At 38.1% G+C, this 17816-nt stretch overlaps 2 protein-coding genes across 10 annotated transcripts in view; both read right to left on the bottom strand.

Moving 5' to 3' along the window:
• Positions 1-69: 69 nt before the first annotated feature.
• st14a (ST14 transmembrane serine protease matriptase a) lies at positions 70-14334 on the bottom strand. The gene is made up of 19 exons (XM_005936792.3): positions 13920-14334; positions 8648-8807; positions 7895-8025; positions 7734-7804; positions 7449-7603; positions 7254-7289; positions 6577-6811; positions 4612-4751; positions 4416-4519; positions 4179-4288; positions 3960-4096; positions 3775-3879; positions 3531-3635; positions 3324-3449; positions 3076-3198; positions 2744-2924; positions 1747-2018; positions 1316-1452; positions 70-917 (listed from the first exon to the last, which is right to left on the bottom strand). Exons 1-19 carry the CDS (start codon positions 13959-13961, stop codon positions 759-761), a joined length of 2529 nt encoding a protein of 842 aa, XP_005936854.1. The 5' UTR covers positions 13962-14334; the 3' UTR covers positions 70-758.
• A 940-nt stretch (positions 14335-15274) lies between these two features.
• aplp2 (amyloid beta (A4) precursor-like protein 2) overlaps positions 15275-17816 on the bottom strand; it is a 52929-nt gene continuing 50387 nt past the window's right edge. For all 9 annotated transcript variants that reach the window (XM_042219697.1, XM_014338230.2, XM_005936794.3 and 6 more), the window contains 2 exons: positions 17573-17728; positions 15275-17320 (listed from right to left, as the gene is read on the bottom strand). In XM_042219697.1, the coding sequence (XP_042075631.1) occupies positions 17219-17320; positions 17573-17728 (258 nt within the window). In that variant the 3' untranslated portion in view covers positions 15275-17218. The remainder of the gene's footprint in view (positions 17321-17572; positions 17729-17816) is intronic.

The raw sequence follows: 17816 nt of genomic DNA, 5'->3' as shown, positions 1-17816 counted from the left end.
ATCGGGCATGTATGTTGAGGGTCAAGCTCAATGCAATACATAAGCGTCCTGAAACAAAGAGTAGGTGAATGACTGTGCAGGAGATAAGAAATATTTTTATTTAAAAATATCTGCAATAAAATACACATTTACAAATATTTGGAAACAATTTAACTTTGCAGCTAGTACTAATATTGTGGAGAATTGAAGCGTGGTGACATGTTACAGCAGAAGAGAAAATTTAAACTAAACCTGTGTTTGACCATTTTGTGTTTAGAAAAGGGAAATGAGTTTTTTTTCCAGAGATTTCAGCTGAACTTGTGAACTGATCCATAGGAGGTAAGCTGCAATGAGCTTGCTGCCTCAGAGCTTTTAATGCAGAAGTCAGGGAGGAAAAATATATAAAAAACAAAAAAACAAAAAACAGTGTTGGGAATTTCTTAAGATATAGAGTTACATGTATGAAATAGGTAACAATCACACTGGAATCTACTGTGCAGGAAATAACATTATTCTCCATTAAAACATGATAAAAATACACAAAAATAAAACATTTATTTACATTCAAAAATAGTTCATCAAGCCCCAAATCACAGTGCATCTAAATTGTGTTGTAACTGCTCTTAAAGCATGTTCCTCACTGCAGCTACTATTGAGAGTAAAAGCCACTTCATGGATAATCAGAGTGTTTTGGGTTTTTTTTTATTTTTTTTTAACTGTGGCACTCCTCCTCAGTCCTCATTTATGTCCATGCCTTTGGCCTTATTTGACAATACAAACTAAACTCCTGTCTTTTCTTTGATCCAGCCACGGAATTTGGTAACTGTTGTATAGATGCCTGGTTTGTTTCTGCGAGCACAGCCATCACCCCAACTGACCACTCCAGCCAGGAACATACGATTGCCGGAAGGACAGGACAAAGGACCCCCAGAGTCTCCCTAAAGCAGAAAAATGCACAAGAACACAGGTAGACATGTTAGCATAGAGGCAATACATGGGGATGGTGTGGGGATATTATGAATATCCAATTGACCTCTTGACTTCTGCAACGGGCCAAAAATGAAAATGAAAACAAACACATTAATTCTACTTTCTAAGGTGAAATTCCTCTGCTTACCCCATTGTATGAATGCATGTCACATTCTATTCATATACTATTCATCAATATATCCAAGACGACCTAAAACTGTACATGTTCTCTCATGACATTTACAGATTTAGTTCAATCAATTAATTCCTCCATCTACATCATGCCACTGTCTGCAGCACAAGCAGGGTTTTTTGTGTTTTTCCCCAAAAAACAAGAAAGAAGAAAAAAAGAAGAATATCAAAGTACCTGACAAGCATCAACTCCTCCACTTAGAACACCAGCACAAAACATCCGAGATGTGATCTGGCCCCCCATCAAATCGTCACACACAGCTTGGTTTATGATTCTGACTGAAGCCTTTTGGAGCACCACTGCAGCAGATCCTGAAACAAACACACACACAAAGAGGAAGTCACATCACTGGGCATCTTTAAAAAGTTGAAAATGCTTGTATTACAAGTGGTGTTTATATAAAGACATATAGTAGTTTACATTGGCTGATTTACAAGGTGTGTACAAACCCAAAGAATAAATACTAAAACTAAATCTTAAACACAGAAAAACAAGAGAAATTATTTCATTTTATGCTGATTTAATGTTGAGCTCAAGTTCAGGCTTTTATATTTTTAGTTTTGGTGGCTACAAATATTTGTTAAAGTGACAAATCATTTACTCACCTCCTTCTCGTGTGGCACCCCACCCAGTGATCCACACATCCTGGCCAGGTGGAAACTCATGTTGCGCAGCTGGCAAGCAGATGGGTTTTATGTAGTCACTGTAGGTGACAGGACTGTCCAGCTCCATCAGGGCGATGTCATTGTCAAAGGTGTAGTGGTTGTAGTTAGGGTGAGGTATGACCTGCTTCAGATTCCTCTTTTGAACTGGACTTTCTAACATTTTCTGTGTATGAACGCCGAGGTAAATTTCCCAAGAGCCAGGCTGGGAGAGTCTGAGGAAGTAAGCAACAAAACAGATGAAGGATTTTATTCACGGTCTCAATTATTAATGAACTTATAATAATTAGCATATTATGTGGCACTATATATAATTCCCATTATATGGCATTTTTAAAATATACTTTAAGTCTGATTTCTCAGCGCTTGTTGAATATAATAAGATGCAAGTCTGGCTGTGATAACTGCTTGCAAAATGGCAAGGGCCGAATTATTTTTCACCACATTCAAGGATTTTGTCGCAATTTAAAAAACGTTCAATTTACATCTTTCAAGTGAAACTATTAAATTCATGATTTGCTTATTTTAGCTTTATTATTTAAATAATTTAAGCAGTACCTGAGGCTTTTCTTAGTTTTATTAAAGTGTATAACAGAGTTGTTGTTATACTGACTGCGTACCATACTCTACTCTATGTAAAGATATTTAAAGTCTTGAAAAAAGGATAAATTAACTGAAGTCACACAGAATTTGTAAACAACTTTGATTTTTCTAAAGTAGACTTAAAAATAATGTACTGAGGACAAATATTAAATCTGTTATACGCCAATGGTACTCATTTTCATTCATCTGGATTATAAGATCTTCTAAATATGTAAAATAGGAACAACAAGCAGAGACAAATAGCTCTCATTTTACACAGAGAGAATATAAGATCATATTTTTCACAAAAATCAATGTACTGTGTCAAAGAGGGACAAAGAATAGGATAAGAAGTTACTTTAAAGAGCCTTCATCTTGCACACAATGGGCAGCAGTGACCAGCCATTTCGGACTGATGAGGGATGCGCCACAGACGTGACCGTATTTTTTGGCATGGAGGCTGACCTGCCAAGGAAACTCCCCTTGTTCTGCATTCTGACCACCTACAATACGTTGGGCCCTCCCACGTGTCCCACAGTCTGCAAAGTAAACAACAAATCAGTCAAAGGGCTGGTGCGCTGCAGCTTATTGTGAACTGGGTGGAGCTCCACACCTGTTTGGATAAGACAACCTAAACTGCACAGGTGAAGGATGAATGATTAATTTAAATGTGATTTTTTTGTGACATACTGCAGTTCTCCTCATCAGATCCATCACCACAGTCCGGCGTCCCGTCGCATTCTGGATTCACTTTACTGATGCATTTATTGTCTTTACATTTGTATGTAAAATCTGTGCAGCCTACAGTTAAACCTAAGGAGAGAAGAAAAGGAGAAAAATCAATCCAAAGCTAATTCAATCCATCTCTAGCCATTTCTCTCTCGCTCTCTCCCACCATCTATCTATATGTATAGCAAAGTTGGGCTTATCTGTTGTACCTCCTGTGGCTTTTGTACAGTCTTGTTCATCTGTTCCATCCCCACAGTCGTCCGTTCCATCACATTTCAGCTTCTCAGAAACACATTTGCCATTCTTACACGTTATTTGCCCAGATTTACACCCACCTAATACAAAAAGTAACAGGCATGTTTAAGCATTTCCAGTGCTGATATGAAACATACTCCATTAATGTTACAAGGCCTTACAATCCATCTCATCTGTGTTGTCTCCACAGTCATTCACGCCATCACATTTCCAGAACATGGGCTTACAGAATCCATTTCTACAAGTAATATCAGTTGAATTGCAGCCTGAGAAGGGGGATAATGAACATTAAACATTAAAATGATTCTCAGGATGTGACAAATCCTCTCATAAGAATAAAGAGAGCCATTAAAAAAAAAGAAAGAAAAAAGTGTAGTCTTAGCATCACGACTAAATGGTACTTACTGCATTCCAACTCATCACTCATGTCTCCACAATCATTCCAACCATCACATCTTAGTGCCGGCTTAATGCAGTTGTTATTTCTGCACTGGAACCTGTCTGGACAAGCTGTGAATGGCATGGTTAACATGAGAAACACTGTCCTAATGTCAAAGAATACTCATTATTTGAAAAACTAAATTGCTTACGATTTTGGATGTCAATGGCCTCATATTGTGCCAAAAAGCCCTGGTCCACACGAGACTCATCAGAATAAAACACCACAGTCATTTTGTTGGTGCTGCTGGTTTCTGTCACTGACCCATCAGGTTTTTCTCCACACCATCTGAAAAAATGAAATGTACTAGCAATGACACACCTGCTTTGTTCTGGCATTCCCGTTTTTTTAAAGCACAACAAGGACTCACTTCTTTCCGTTGACCTCCACATAGTCTTTGTCACAGTTTGGGTTTTTCTTTCCCAGCTGGGACAAGAGTAACCTTTTGAATACGAGCTTCACTACCTTCCCAGTAGGGACCTTAATGACAATAAAAAAAAGATTAAAACTACATCCCACAATGGGATGTGATCTTCAGGGGTGGTACAGAGCAGAAATATGCATGAAACAGTTGAGTAGTACACCATTTAAGGGACTGACCACTCACCTCAATTAACCACTCGCATGTAGTTTTAGGAGGGTAGTAATTTGGGTAGTTGGGAGAAGAAAAGTTGCCTTTTGAGCCTATCAGCTTCTCACCACATGCTATAGCTGTTCAAAAAAAAAAAAAAAAGATGCATCAGCACAAATGTCAAACACTTAAGTTGTTCCTTAAAAAACTGCAGGTAAACTTTAATTCCTACCTCTATTTCCTGTTTGAACTTGTGAGACTTGTGCTCTAAAACCTGGGAAGGACTGGTCATGAGTGGCCATTGTCACCAACATTACATTGCCAGAGGACAGAAAGCTCAGACGTTTACTAGGTAAATATTTGCCACACAACCTGTAGAAAGCAAAGAGAAAACAATAACGCTCTGAACACACTGCTAACAGACTGATACACAAGGAAGATTTGGTCCTTTAAAAAGCACATATTTCACTCTTTCGTGACATGGATTCATCCCCTGCCTTCCTTCACGTGTGGTTAAATTACTTTTCACTATCGTTCAAAGTTATGTATAAAACGCTTAAAAATCAGCTTCTTGGCAGAATTTCTTTTCACATAATAAGAAAATGTAACAGTGCATTACCTCTGAAAGTGACTCATTTTTCAGCAGAGGTTATATTTAGCTTCTCTACAGAAAAATGTTTACAGAAAAGTGTTTTGCTATTGCACTTATCTCATCAGGGCAGAAAAACCACTACCCACACACTCGTAAGTCCTTCCTGCGGAAAGCTTTCCGTTTTCTGATTACATGTAGTCTTGGTTATAACTAACAGTTACATTTACAGCTTCAGTCAAAGTGCTCAACAAATTCTGAACAAATTATTTGCAAGTGCTATTAATCTAAAATGAGGTTTAACCAACATAACCGCACCATTATGTACAGTTCGACGAGAGTTTCTTAATAAGTAACTCCTCCAAACTTAAAAGCAAAATATGCACCACTTAATATTGTACCATAAAAACTAAACATGTTTTCAGCAAACAGGGAACTGAGTGAAAAGTGTCTGCAGCTACAGATTGTGATAAAGGGGTTGCTTGATCTCACAACAGTGAACAGTAACCATATACTGTGTTCACTGCACATATGGAGAACAGGAAGGGCAGTTAGGAGATTTAATACCTAAGAAAAACAGCACATCAGTAATTTGTGAGTATTTTGTGTTTGAGACTGGAGACGTGCACCAGAAACAGGTACTGCAAAACCTGTTGCACTAAAGTTGTAACATCTAGCAGAAACGCAACCAACTTATACCGGCACTTGAAAAATCACCACAGGCTTTTGCATGAAGAGTGCATGACAAAAAAAGTCTGGCGAAGAGTCAAGTGAAAGTGGTGCTCAGGCTCATTGTCGCAAACAGCCTGCAATTACTGCATCTTTTGCCAGTTTAACTCCGTTAGACAAGAGCAGCAAAAGACATTGGGAGATGACTAATGCCATAAAACACTACTTTCGAACTGGTTTCTGATGAGTGATGGACTCCGCCAGAGCCGACCTTTGTCACCGATTCTGTTCAGAATTTTATGGACAGAATTTCTAGGTGTAGCCAAGTGGCTTTTACTCGGGTGGTCTCAGAATCTCTGCTTTTCGCAGATGAGAGGTTTCTGTTGGCTTCATCTTTATTTCATTAAGTTTAATTTTGTTACCGTTACTTTTCAATTTTACTTAAAAAGATGATTATGTCATTTTCTATCATCTTTATAAATATTACTGTACATTTTGAATTTTTTCCTGAAGTTTAATTTGAAGAAACTCATGAATCGAATTGGAAACGAAATATCGGCCAGAAAAATAACAATTAGATAATTTCCTAAAATCTTTAAGCTGCACTCCAGAGTTTACTAGCAGATTGTCAGCAGTCAAAAAGTACCAAATTTACACTTTAGTAAAAGAAATGTCAATGCAAAAGCATCAGCAGGTACATGCTTTCATATTTTACTGTAATCCTTCAGTGAGATCAGTAGTATTTCATTGTTTTACAGAAAAAATGAGCTCAATGAAGCGCAATAAAAATAAAAACATGTAAAAAATTGGTGTGATGATCACGATGATAAATATTAACATAATAATAATAATAAAAATGATAATAATAATACCAGATGTAGCAATGTTTTTTTTTATCTGAAGGAATCTTGAAACTGATGTTTTAAAGGGCTAACTCACTCTTGCATAACCAGACTCTCGATGGGCACCAGGGAATCGTAGATTTTGATAAAATCATTCTCGCAGCTCTCTTCCAGTTCAAATGTTTCAAATACCAGCTTGACTACATAGCCATGGTCAGCTCTCAGCTGCCACTGGATGAAGGTGTTAGGAGGATACGGACTGTTGGGAAAACCCGGTGACTCGATCTGTCCTACATAATCAACCTTGGTATGCTCTGCAAACTGCAGATTATCTGAAAGAGAAACATTAAGATTTAGAATTTAAGCTTGTGAATCACTGTCACACATTTTAAGACAGATATATTAATATTAATATTACTAAAAGTATGCAAATGAAATGTAGTTTCGTTAGTGGTCATGACCATTCTGCAGTAAGCTTTTTCCATTTTTTGATGTAAGTGAAACTGAATAAAAAAATGGTTATTTATTAAAAAATATATATATATATTTGGTATGGAAAAAAGAAGTAAACAAGCGCCCTTTTGGTTTCTACTCAACTCCATGGCAGAAAAATGTTCTACTCTAAAAAGAGACTAACAATAGTGAAGAAAGGTGTCGTCCCTGGTAACATGTTCTATAGTGTAAGGTATATGTGGTTTACTATTTTCGGTCTATGTAGAGGATTTGTTAGTAGCACTTCTACTGAAATGTTAAAAACAAAACTTGAACACTTACCCTTAAAGGATCTTAAAAACATGCGATCATCCAGAGCTGTAAAGTTGGGGAAAAAAAAAAAAAAAGGAAGTAAAAAGACACAAGGTTAGGACTGACTGAAAAACAATCACAACCAGATAGAACGTGACAACTGACAATATAACAAACAAAAGTGTATGTTTGATATAGAATGACAAGCAGTTGCTTTCACTGTACCTGAAGTGACCACATTTTCAAAAGTCAATTCACTGATAGACATGCGCATTTTTTTCACTAGCTTATCTACTGAAGTCATTTCGTTGTCGACTGCTCTTTCTTGCCCCACGGGGATGTTGAACTCAGAAAGGTAGTAGGCAATGACGCTGCCCTCACTAAGAGCAATGACAGCAGGGTTAGAAACAACAAACACATGACCATTACACACACATATACATACATACATACATACATACATACATGGCAAGTGTGAAGGATTTATTCCTTCACACTTCATGAGCTTACCTGAAGGCCTGAACTGTAGACTCGCGGTAGTATTTTGACAATAGAGGACTTTTGGAATAGACGACTTTAAGCTGAAAAGAGATTGAAGCAAAATCATAAAAAATGAAATGAAATGAAAAATGAAAATAGTGTTGACACACAGAAGTTGGTGGCATTCTTACCTGTGAAATCACCTGCTTTGCTAAAGCCTTAAACTCTGGAGTGTTGGAGTTCTCATAGTCGTTGATAAATGCCTGGTTGGTGATCCGCATGGACCCGCTGTACATCCTGTTGACCCGCTGGTGTTTACGGACTATAGGATAACAAAAGACTCAATGTGAACCACGGCACAAGAAACATGCTTAGTATTCACTACTGCTTCTTCTCCTATGCCAAGTGTTACTGCTGTTACTTCTTGTGGCTTTCAAATGTTTCTTTCTCTCATTGAGATTTAACTATCCCTTCAGTAAACCCTCGATTCTAGCTTTTTTAAAATCACGAGCTTTAAAACTGTCTAAAGTTGTGTAGGTTTCCATGTGCAAACATACAAGCAGAATAAAAAGTTATTTTTGAACTTTTGAAAACCACGTATGCTTATATATTTTTACACATTTATAGAAATAAACTTGGGACTGCATTTGTTTCTTGAAGCTTGTCAGATTTCGGTGAAATTTGATGCAACAGATTGAAACTGTTAGAGAATTACAGATGGGTAGAGATGACTCATGCATGCCACAAATATAGGAATGATTTAGTTACTTAATCTTTAGCAATAAGCTTTCAACCTTGTGTTTTTTACTGTAAATTTAATTTTGTTTTTATGACATTTTTTCATTGTTTATCTGTAGCAGAGTGTGTACCATTCGTTCAACGCTGCAGGTTTTGAACAAAATGTACGTGCAGTACATTTGCCTATTAAACAGAGATGTACTTACAGTGGAAATGCCAGACTAGTATTCCAGCCATAAGAGCTACAAGAGCGGCCAAGATCACCACGCCAATCACAACCCCAGTTTTCCCTGGGTGCTTTTTCTTCTCAAGCCTTTTGGTGTCCGATGCTTGTAACTGGAAATCATTATCACCCCAGTCTTTGTCCTTGATGAAAGACAGACAGTTAAACAGATAAGAGAAAGATCAACATGTAAAACTCAGGTGCATTAATATCAGCCAGCTCTAAATATTAATCAAAATTACAAAGGTTTAGACTTGTGTAGATAAAGGTGCAAAGGAGAGCAAAGCAAAGCATCTCACGCCCTCATGAAAAGATGATCATAAAGATAAGCAACAGCAGCAGACAGCAAGCCAACACTTGCGTATTTAAGGAATGTCCCTGCTATTGGTGACCTACATAACTGTTCTCAGATACAAGAAGTGTGACACATTGAAGCTTGAAATGTTATAATAGTTTTCTTTTGAAATAATTTTCCAACTGAAAGAGACATATTAAAAAAATCTGTGAGCAAAAAATTGGCTCGTGAGCAACAGAAAAGAGAGATTCACTGTCTTGTGCTGTTAATGAATGAAACGAGAACTTCATGCCATGACTCATGCTTTGCTGTTACCTTTCAGAGGTGAGACTGGGGGGGAGGGAGTACAAAGGTTTCAGCATGTAAAATCCTGTCAAACCTGCTTGGCGGCAACTACTCACAAACAACATGTTTCTGTAAGTGCTTTGTGTAGCGTAACATTAATAAAAGAAATAAAAGACTACGACATGCTTTTGCCTTTTGTTTGCTTTATAAACCACTGGAAAGGCTTTCTTTCTGCCTGTTTAAACTTGAAGCTCATTATATAATTAAATAATATATTATTTTCCATTGATGAGGTCATGACTCAAGCATATAAATGTGCTGCTTTGGCAGAATAGTTATTTGTAAAGAGCAAGCTTTATATTTGTCACAATTAATCATAATGTTAAATGCTAACTGAAGAGTTTATGCAATCTATATCCACTTCATTGTTCTCATGTGTGGATTCACTAATCAAGTTGCAACATAAAGGGTCTAGGTTAATAAAAGGAAGAATATATCTCATAGAGCCCCATCTCCCTACTACTACTGTGGTTGCCTTTGCAACAAAGATATAGTACTAAGATCCATTCATATATGTAAAAACAGTGTATTTAAACTCTTCGTGAAGCTCAAAATGTAAGTCTTAGTGTTAGGTTAAACTGTTAGAGAAAATTTCTTTAAATGGCCCAACATCTAAAATGTCAGGTTTTAACAGAAAATTGCTAATTATATTTGAAGAACACATACAATCAGAACAGTCCCAGCCCCTCTATCAACAACCACGACATGCACAGTACAGCAACGTAGAAGTCAAATACCATTCACACCTGCTCCACTGTGCAAAATCTTGAAACTATAAGGGACTAGAGCTGGGCGATATAAGATTTTTTCATATCACGATATGTTTTTTTCATTTCAGGCGATAACGATATCTATCACGATATAAGCCAAATAACTATATTTGTAAGATTTAAATGTGCCGTTGCTCACAAGTAAAATGTGAAATAATCAGCAGCTTGTTTTTATTTAAATATTTATTTCCCATAATAAGTTCAACAGGGTAGATGTACTTAAGGAACATGAGACTTTTTCAGATAAATAAAGGCAAATATTGCAAACTACACAAAAGGCAGCCGCTAAAGCGTTTAAGTTTCAAAATAGAACAAACGAAACAGACTAAATTGTCAATTCCACTTAGAAACAAAATATTAATTCTAAAAATAAATCTTAGTTTGTTTTACAGAAGAACAGACAAAACTGACTAACTTTTGTCAATATCAAATAAACTGAGAACTAAAAGGAAATTCTCAATCTCTCCTTGTTGTATAGCTTAGCTTTTCAAACAGTTTTAACAGTTACTTTAGTCTGACAAAAGCCGAATGACGAATTAGCGCTTCCAGTCAGAGACTGAGGCTACGTCCACACGTACACGGGTATTTTTGAAAACGGAGATTTTCCGTTTTCGTTTTAAAAAATAATCCCGTCCACACATAAAGGCGAGAAATGAAGGAAAACGCTGCTATGAACATGCCAAAGCAGCAGGTGGCGCTAGATTCCTAACCGTGCAGAAATGTTGGCCAATCAGAAGTCTAGAAGCCTCGGTGGGAAAAAGTAAACAAAGCTGGGGCATAGAAGCAGAACCGAGTCGTATGTGTGGAGGGACAGTAACTGTGTGTATATGTAAGCATTTAAACACTGCAGAGAGTAGAATTAACAGTAACATTGTAGAAATTCATTTCACCGAAACAATAACGTGGCGCACAGTGTGACGTCAAAAAATGCGCACACCTTTGACGCTGCGTTTTCTCCGTTTTTCTAGTCCACACGTAAATGCAAAAACTGAGTTTTCAAAAATATCCACCCTGGCCGGAGTTTTTAAAAATCTTCGTTTTCAGTGACCAAAAACGCCGTTTACGTGTGGACGAAAGGTGCAAACGCATAGAAAAATCTGCGTTTTCAAAAATACCCGGGTACGTGTGGACGTAGCGCATGCACCAGTTTATTGTATTTCCAGACTTGCTTTCGGCACAATTTACAGTGCACGCTACTCTGTTTTTTGTCAGACTTGAAATAGCCGAAATACCTTCACACTACGGAACTTCTATGGCTCTTCCGTTCGACAATCTCTCCGGCATTGGAACCATCATCTGTTTTCTCTTCGGTAACCTTCGGTCACGCTCGGTTGATTTTTCTAGTCGGCACACTCATTTCCTCCATTACCCAGGCGTGTACGGTGGCTGGCTGCTTCCCAAACAAATACACAGTGCGGCTTGGCACTTGTGCTGTACGTAACAAGTCACGTGACGTGATGCTGCGGCTGTGATTGGTTCGGCTCTGCGCTACTTAATTTGGATTGGCTTTTTTTTTTTTTTTTTTTTTTTTTTTTAAAGAGGCCAGTACGGAGCCCCCCAGGGGACATGGGAGAAAAAAAAATTAGGGAGGAAAAAAAAAAAATTAGGGAGGAAAAAAAAAAAATTAGGGAGGAAAAAAAAAAAATTAGGGAGGAAAAAAAAAAATAAGACGGACTTTTGCGAGATCTCGCAAAAGTATTGCGAGCGCTCGCAAAAGTATTGCGAGCGCTCGCAAAAGTATTGCGAGCGCTCGCAAAAGTATTGCGAGATCTCGCAAAAGTATTGCGAGCGCTCGCAAAAGTATTGCGAGATCTCGCAAAAGTTTTAGCCGCATTCTTCGGAGGCCGCCAGCTCGAAGCCGACCGGGAGGTCGAGGCACGATGTGCCGGGAAAGCGGTGTTCCTCCCGGCTGTAGTAGGTCTCGACTTCCCGTTAGCTTCGAGCTAGTGGCCGCCAGCTCGAAGCCGACCGGGAGGTCGAGGCACGATGTGCCGGGAAAGCGGTGTTCCTCCCGGCTGTAGTAGGTCTCGACCTCCCGTTAGCTTCGAGCTAGTGGGTGTCAGATCTCCAAAAACCTCGGAGCTCTTTTGCAAATATGTGATGTCTTGTAAACCGAGCAGGTATCTGACGTTTACACAACTACATTCACGCCTCAAAATATCTTAAAAGTGTATTTTGTGACCCAGAAAGAGTAATATTACAACTAAGTAGCTGCCGCCATTGTTGGAGTTTTGCGAGATCTCGCAATACTTTTGCGAGCGCTCGCAATACTTTTGCGAGATCTCGCAAAAGTCCGTCTTAATTTTTTTTCTCCCTAATTTTTTTTTTTTCCTCCCCAATTTTTTTTTCTCCCATGTCCCCTGGGGGGCTCCGTACTATCGCGATAGTTTAATTTTTCTATCGAGAAAAAGTTATATCGCGATACATATCGTTATCGTTCTATCGCCCAGCTCTACTTTAAGGGACTAATCACACAATAACACGTTTTATTTATCGACACAATGTTACGACGTAGAGTATTCTTGGATAGATAATAATCTACAAAGGAGAATGACTAGAGTAAACAAGTTGAAACAAGGTGGAGGAATTCAGACAGCAACCTTGGGAGGGCCAGCTGCTCTGGGAACTGTGAAGGTTCCTGGATGTTTTTATGTTCAAACCCCTCAAAAATATATGCCGAAGTTACTTGATGAAAAGAAGGTTATCTAGAGTTTTAAGTACTTTTTGTCGACAGGTTCTGAAACATTAATTTCTGGCATTTTGCAGATTGGAAGATTCCATAGCTCATTTTGTTGAGTGTAATTAATGAGCTTTGGGAATGCAACCACATAAGCAGAATTATTAGAGTTTTCCATACATCCACCCATCCGCTTCCACTTATTTAATTCCTGGGTTGCAAGGGGGCTGGACCCTATCCCAGCTGCTGCCATAAGGCGAGAGGTGGGGTACGCCCTGAGAGACAGACACTGTCACATTCACCCCTACGGGCTATTTAGAATCACTAATTAACCTAACCCCGCAAAGTGCCATTCTTTGGATCACGGGAAGAAGCCGGAGTACCTGGAACAAACCCACACAGACCCAATGAGAACATGCAAACTTCACACAGAAAGTCCCTGACCAGACGAACTCAGGATCTTCTTGCTGTTAGGGAGCAGTGCAAACCACCACCAGCTTTTATTAATTTCCTTGTAAAGGTTTGTTTTTGGCCATTATGATACGATATTATGATATACTGATTACATTTGTAAGATTTTAGAAGTATAGCACATGCATGTTACTATATTAGAATACAATTTACACAAACACTGAGTAACTTGTTATTGAGTCTCAATAAACAGATGCACAAATAACTGTGTGGCTATGTGGCACTGATTGTCTCAGTGTGTGCATTAATCGATGTCTAGATGCTCATTAAATACTCTTTAGCTATTAATTACTAATTTTGGTGATTTAAAAAGGTGAAAAACTGAATAGGGAGTGTGGGTTGCTCAATCAACTGCTCTCGTCTGTACATGAAACTGAAAACTGTTTCTGAGTATTGAAGTTCTTTTCCACTCACTAACTTGTTTGTCTGTAGGCAAACCAGTTTTTGCTGAGTGAGTCAGTCAAGATAGCACAGCTTAATACAATGACATCAAGTAAGTGTGTGTGTGTGTAACACAAACACAAGTAGCCTTATACTTTAAGTCCGAAAAATTTGCTGAGTGGGGATGTTTCTACCCACACGTCTTTCACTGTATTTCTACGGCAATTTGGTTGACTTCGTCTATGCATGAGTATCAGGAAATAAGTAAAAACAATGTGAAGCCCCATCACTGAACAAAAAGAAGCAAGTGACTTACCGACGCTGGGGTGTATCGCGGCCCACTGCTTAAGTGATCCATCTTGGGGTCACTAATCAAATGGAAAACTACTTCAAACGTCTGAATTTCTCCTCCTCCTCCTCTTCGCCCTACCACTCCTTCTAAAAGCCAATTTCCGAGGTGAACCTGCAGGCCTTTTTTTTTTTTTTTTTCTTTGTTTTTAAATGTGTTAATTCGACAAATAAAAACAAAAAACAAAAGAAAAATGTGTTTTTGTCCTTAAAAAAAGGCTCCTCTCAGTCGAGGGGTTCGCAAATGTCTCCCTGACGAGAACGCGTCCCCTACCTTCGTGACAACAGGTGACTACCAGACCAAACAACCTAGGGAAAAAAACTTTTTCCGGCAGCTTCAGGTTTCTGTCTCCACCCCACACACCTGTAACGACTTCCTGTTTACTTGACACGGGCGAAACATATGAAATAAAATAATGGGAAATCTATTAGATTAGATATAGATAGCGCGAGAACTGTCTTTTCTTTAATGGTGGCTGTTTTAGGTTTCACTGTAAAGGAGAGGATACACCTGTTTACGAGGTGGGGCTAGAGTTCAGGTGAACTGCGCTTCCAGTTCTTGGAAAAACGCTTTATTGTGATCTTATATTTGGGATTTCTACAAATATCAGCATAATTAAAGTAGGACAATGATTTAATTGTGTGATTTTTATAATTATGTTAAAGCTTCACTTATAGTTAGTATCAGTCATGTGATTGCGTGGGCTTATTCGTGAAACAGTGATGAATCACTTCTGAATCACCTGCGTTTTTTTTTTTCTTATAGTGAAACGGTTTTGTTATGCCGCCAAACAGAAACAAGTCCGCGAGACGTATTTCATTCAACCAGAGTATCAAACCGCAGAACATGGCGGATTGATATAAGCTGATGAATCCGTCTGATACAGAAAGTGAACGAGAACTCTTTGAACTAGTTGAAGTACGGAAGAGGATTAGGGCCGGGGGGGAGTGGGCACGTCTTTTTTTTCTTTTCTTCTTTTCTTGAATTCTGAGAAAAAAGTCAGAATTGTGACTTTTTTCTCAGATTTTTTTTCCAGTGGCCCAAATCCTCTTCCGTATTGAAGTGATTATTTTAGTACAATAAAAAATAAATAGGCTGCTGCTCAGTTTTCTTAAACGCTTATATTTTCTGGTTTTCATTAAACTAAAAATGATTACATTTTGGACAGCCGATCAAACAGAAATTAGTGTTATTATTATTTCTACCTTGAGTGTTTGTGTAGATTACTTTGAAAGTCCAATTAAAGCACTTCTTAAGTATTAACTTTTGCTCCCACTACAGAAAAAAAAGCTATTTATGAAACAAAAAACAACACACCCATATGTAAGTTGTGAGTTTATTGATGTGTATCCCCCTTGTAACCATAAATCTGTTTCCACTGGTGTCAATCAAAATGTTTTAAATCACTAATATGCATAATATATTAGTTCCCAGTCCCCTCCACAATCAAGCAGGCTATTACAAGATTGAAGCCGTTTGGGTGCATAGTGAGACAGTCACATACAGAGATACTGTCACAGGAAGAGAAAGAAAAATAGAAAACAAGAAAAAAACTCAAATATATATATATATATTTTTTTCATATAAGAACAATGCACACCACATGGAATCCTCTGGAAAAAAGCCATGATTGCAACATCAACTATACAGGCATACAAAGACAATACTAAGATAAAGAGAGAGAAAAGAGGATCCTAGGATTCAGTTTACTTGTTTGTGTCGATCTCTAAGCTGTAAAATTACACAAATTTGCTTTTTTAAAATCTTTCTTCCAGAAACCAGTTCTCCAAGCTTCAACTTTCTGTGTGTCTCTGTCTGCCTGCACAGCCCTCCAGCTCCAAACTGTTTTCAGGTGGCTTTGATGTATGGCCGGCCCAAGCATGCCCCAGTGCCAAAATCCTAAAACCAACACTGCAAAATTTGTTACACATCCCAATAAAAAAAGCAAAAATTTTATTACCAGCCAAAATTCATACTTTTTTTTTTCCCACAAAAAGGTAGACTGAGTCATTTCCTAGATTTCTTGTTCCATACTACGCATATTGTTTTATTTGTGCCTCTGGACTAGCACTGCTATAAGTTTCCATACTATTCTTTACTTTATGACCAGCAAAGCTAGCTAGAATATGAATGCACATCATTCCTAAATTTGTATTCAGAGTAGCCTCACTTATACTGTGTTTTTACTTCAACACTTAAGAACCCCCTTTAAAAACAAAGCATTGTCTGTTTGTGGTATGTCTTTGCACACCTCAGTCTATGTGACACTACACTGAAATTAAAACCTAAAGGGCGTCTGTGAAATACATAGCATGGAAATGGCTTCCATAATACATTCAACTATGTAACACATATCAGTAAGTCTTTTTATTTACTGAACTTCCCTAATGATAAAATATTTATGTGGGCAGAAGGGAATACATCATCACATTCACTTAGTAAGGGGTTTGGAGCAGGGTTTGTGAGATGTATTTGAGCTGGGGGCCTGTGCACACCTTCCCTGAAGCTTTCTTATTGTGTGCCTGCAAACATTCACGACGACAAAGCTAAGAACCCTAAACCAACTCATAACGTCTACCCTGGGGGAAAAAAGGTGGAATAAAAACATCTATTCTTATATATATTTCAGTTGTATATGTATACAGCATTTTGTTATCATAACAAAGAACAGAAAGTAAATAATTCATGATTTCACTTTTTTCTCAGTTGTTGTTTCACTAAACGTTTTAATTGGTACAAAGAACCTTCATATACAAGCAATCTATCGAGAGGAAAAAGAACAAAACGTCAATTAGTTTTGAGAATACCATCAGAAACTGCATGAATGACACTTTGCATGATGGGGAAACAAAAGCATAGTGTCTAGTAAGCGGGTTTATTGATGGCTGCTCAAAAATAATAAAATTTTATATGATTCGCCTTTCAAAAAAAAAAAAAAAAAATGTCCGGAAAAAAAAAAGTTATACATCTTGATCTGAGATAGCTGTATGATAATTACAGATAAATCTGCAGAATCACATTTTCCATTATGCAAACTGGCAAATACATCACCTTTTAAAAAGAAACATGATCAAAAAGAGCACTATAGTACAATAGTAGCAGTAGTAGAAGTAGTAGCATTACTTAAGGATTGTTTTGAACAAACCAGTAAATGGAGTTTGGATGTATGCAAATGATTTTAACAATAGCATCATGTTGGTCAGTAGTATGCTCCCCTCGGTTGCCATCCTCTTATCAGACTCTACAGCACCCCATGTAGGCTCTGGTTAGATTTGCATCTGCTCTAGGTATTTGTAGGTGGGGTTTTCATAGCCGTGGTTCTGCATCTTGTTCAGGTGTCGTTCCTCTGGTGTCAGCATGGGGTCAACCTGCAAGAAAGAGAGATAGATAGACAGATGCACTTTTTAAAAAATAAGACCACTACAAAGGCCTACGTTTGACAACTCTTCATGCTGTGGCATACATAAATGCTGCAGGGGGACAATAATCTAATTTGCATTTCCATATCCAGCTCTATTCTGATAATTTAATAGCAGCTGATACTTGGAATAAGAAGAGCCACAGTTCATTAGAGAGCTCTGCTGTGTGGTTATGCGCCCTCCAAATAACAGGTGGCTTACCTCCACAATGCCATGACTGATTGTGCCATATTGCCTTTTCCTCAAAAGCACCAGGCTGGTCACAATCACAGTTGCTATGGCCACTGCGATCACCAGCAAGCCAATCAGTGCACTGCTACCGAAGCTGAAGTCTTCTCCCAGAGGGCGGTAGGACTCCTAACAGGGAGAATGAGTCAGGGAAAGACAGGGAGAGCAGTCAGGAGACAACAAATGCAAACACAGCAGACCACTGAAGCAATGAAAA

Source organism: Haplochromis burtoni, unplaced genomic scaffold, assembly GCF_018398535.1.
Source record: "Haplochromis burtoni strain Fernald_Lab_line unplaced genomic scaffold, NCSU_Asbu1 Contig_36, whole genome shotgun sequence".
Lineage (NCBI taxonomy): Eukaryota > Metazoa > Chordata > Actinopteri > Cichliformes > Cichlidae > Haplochromis > Haplochromis burtoni.
Note: the sequence above shows the minus strand (reverse complement) of the source record. Positions and strands in the feature narration are given on the sequence as shown.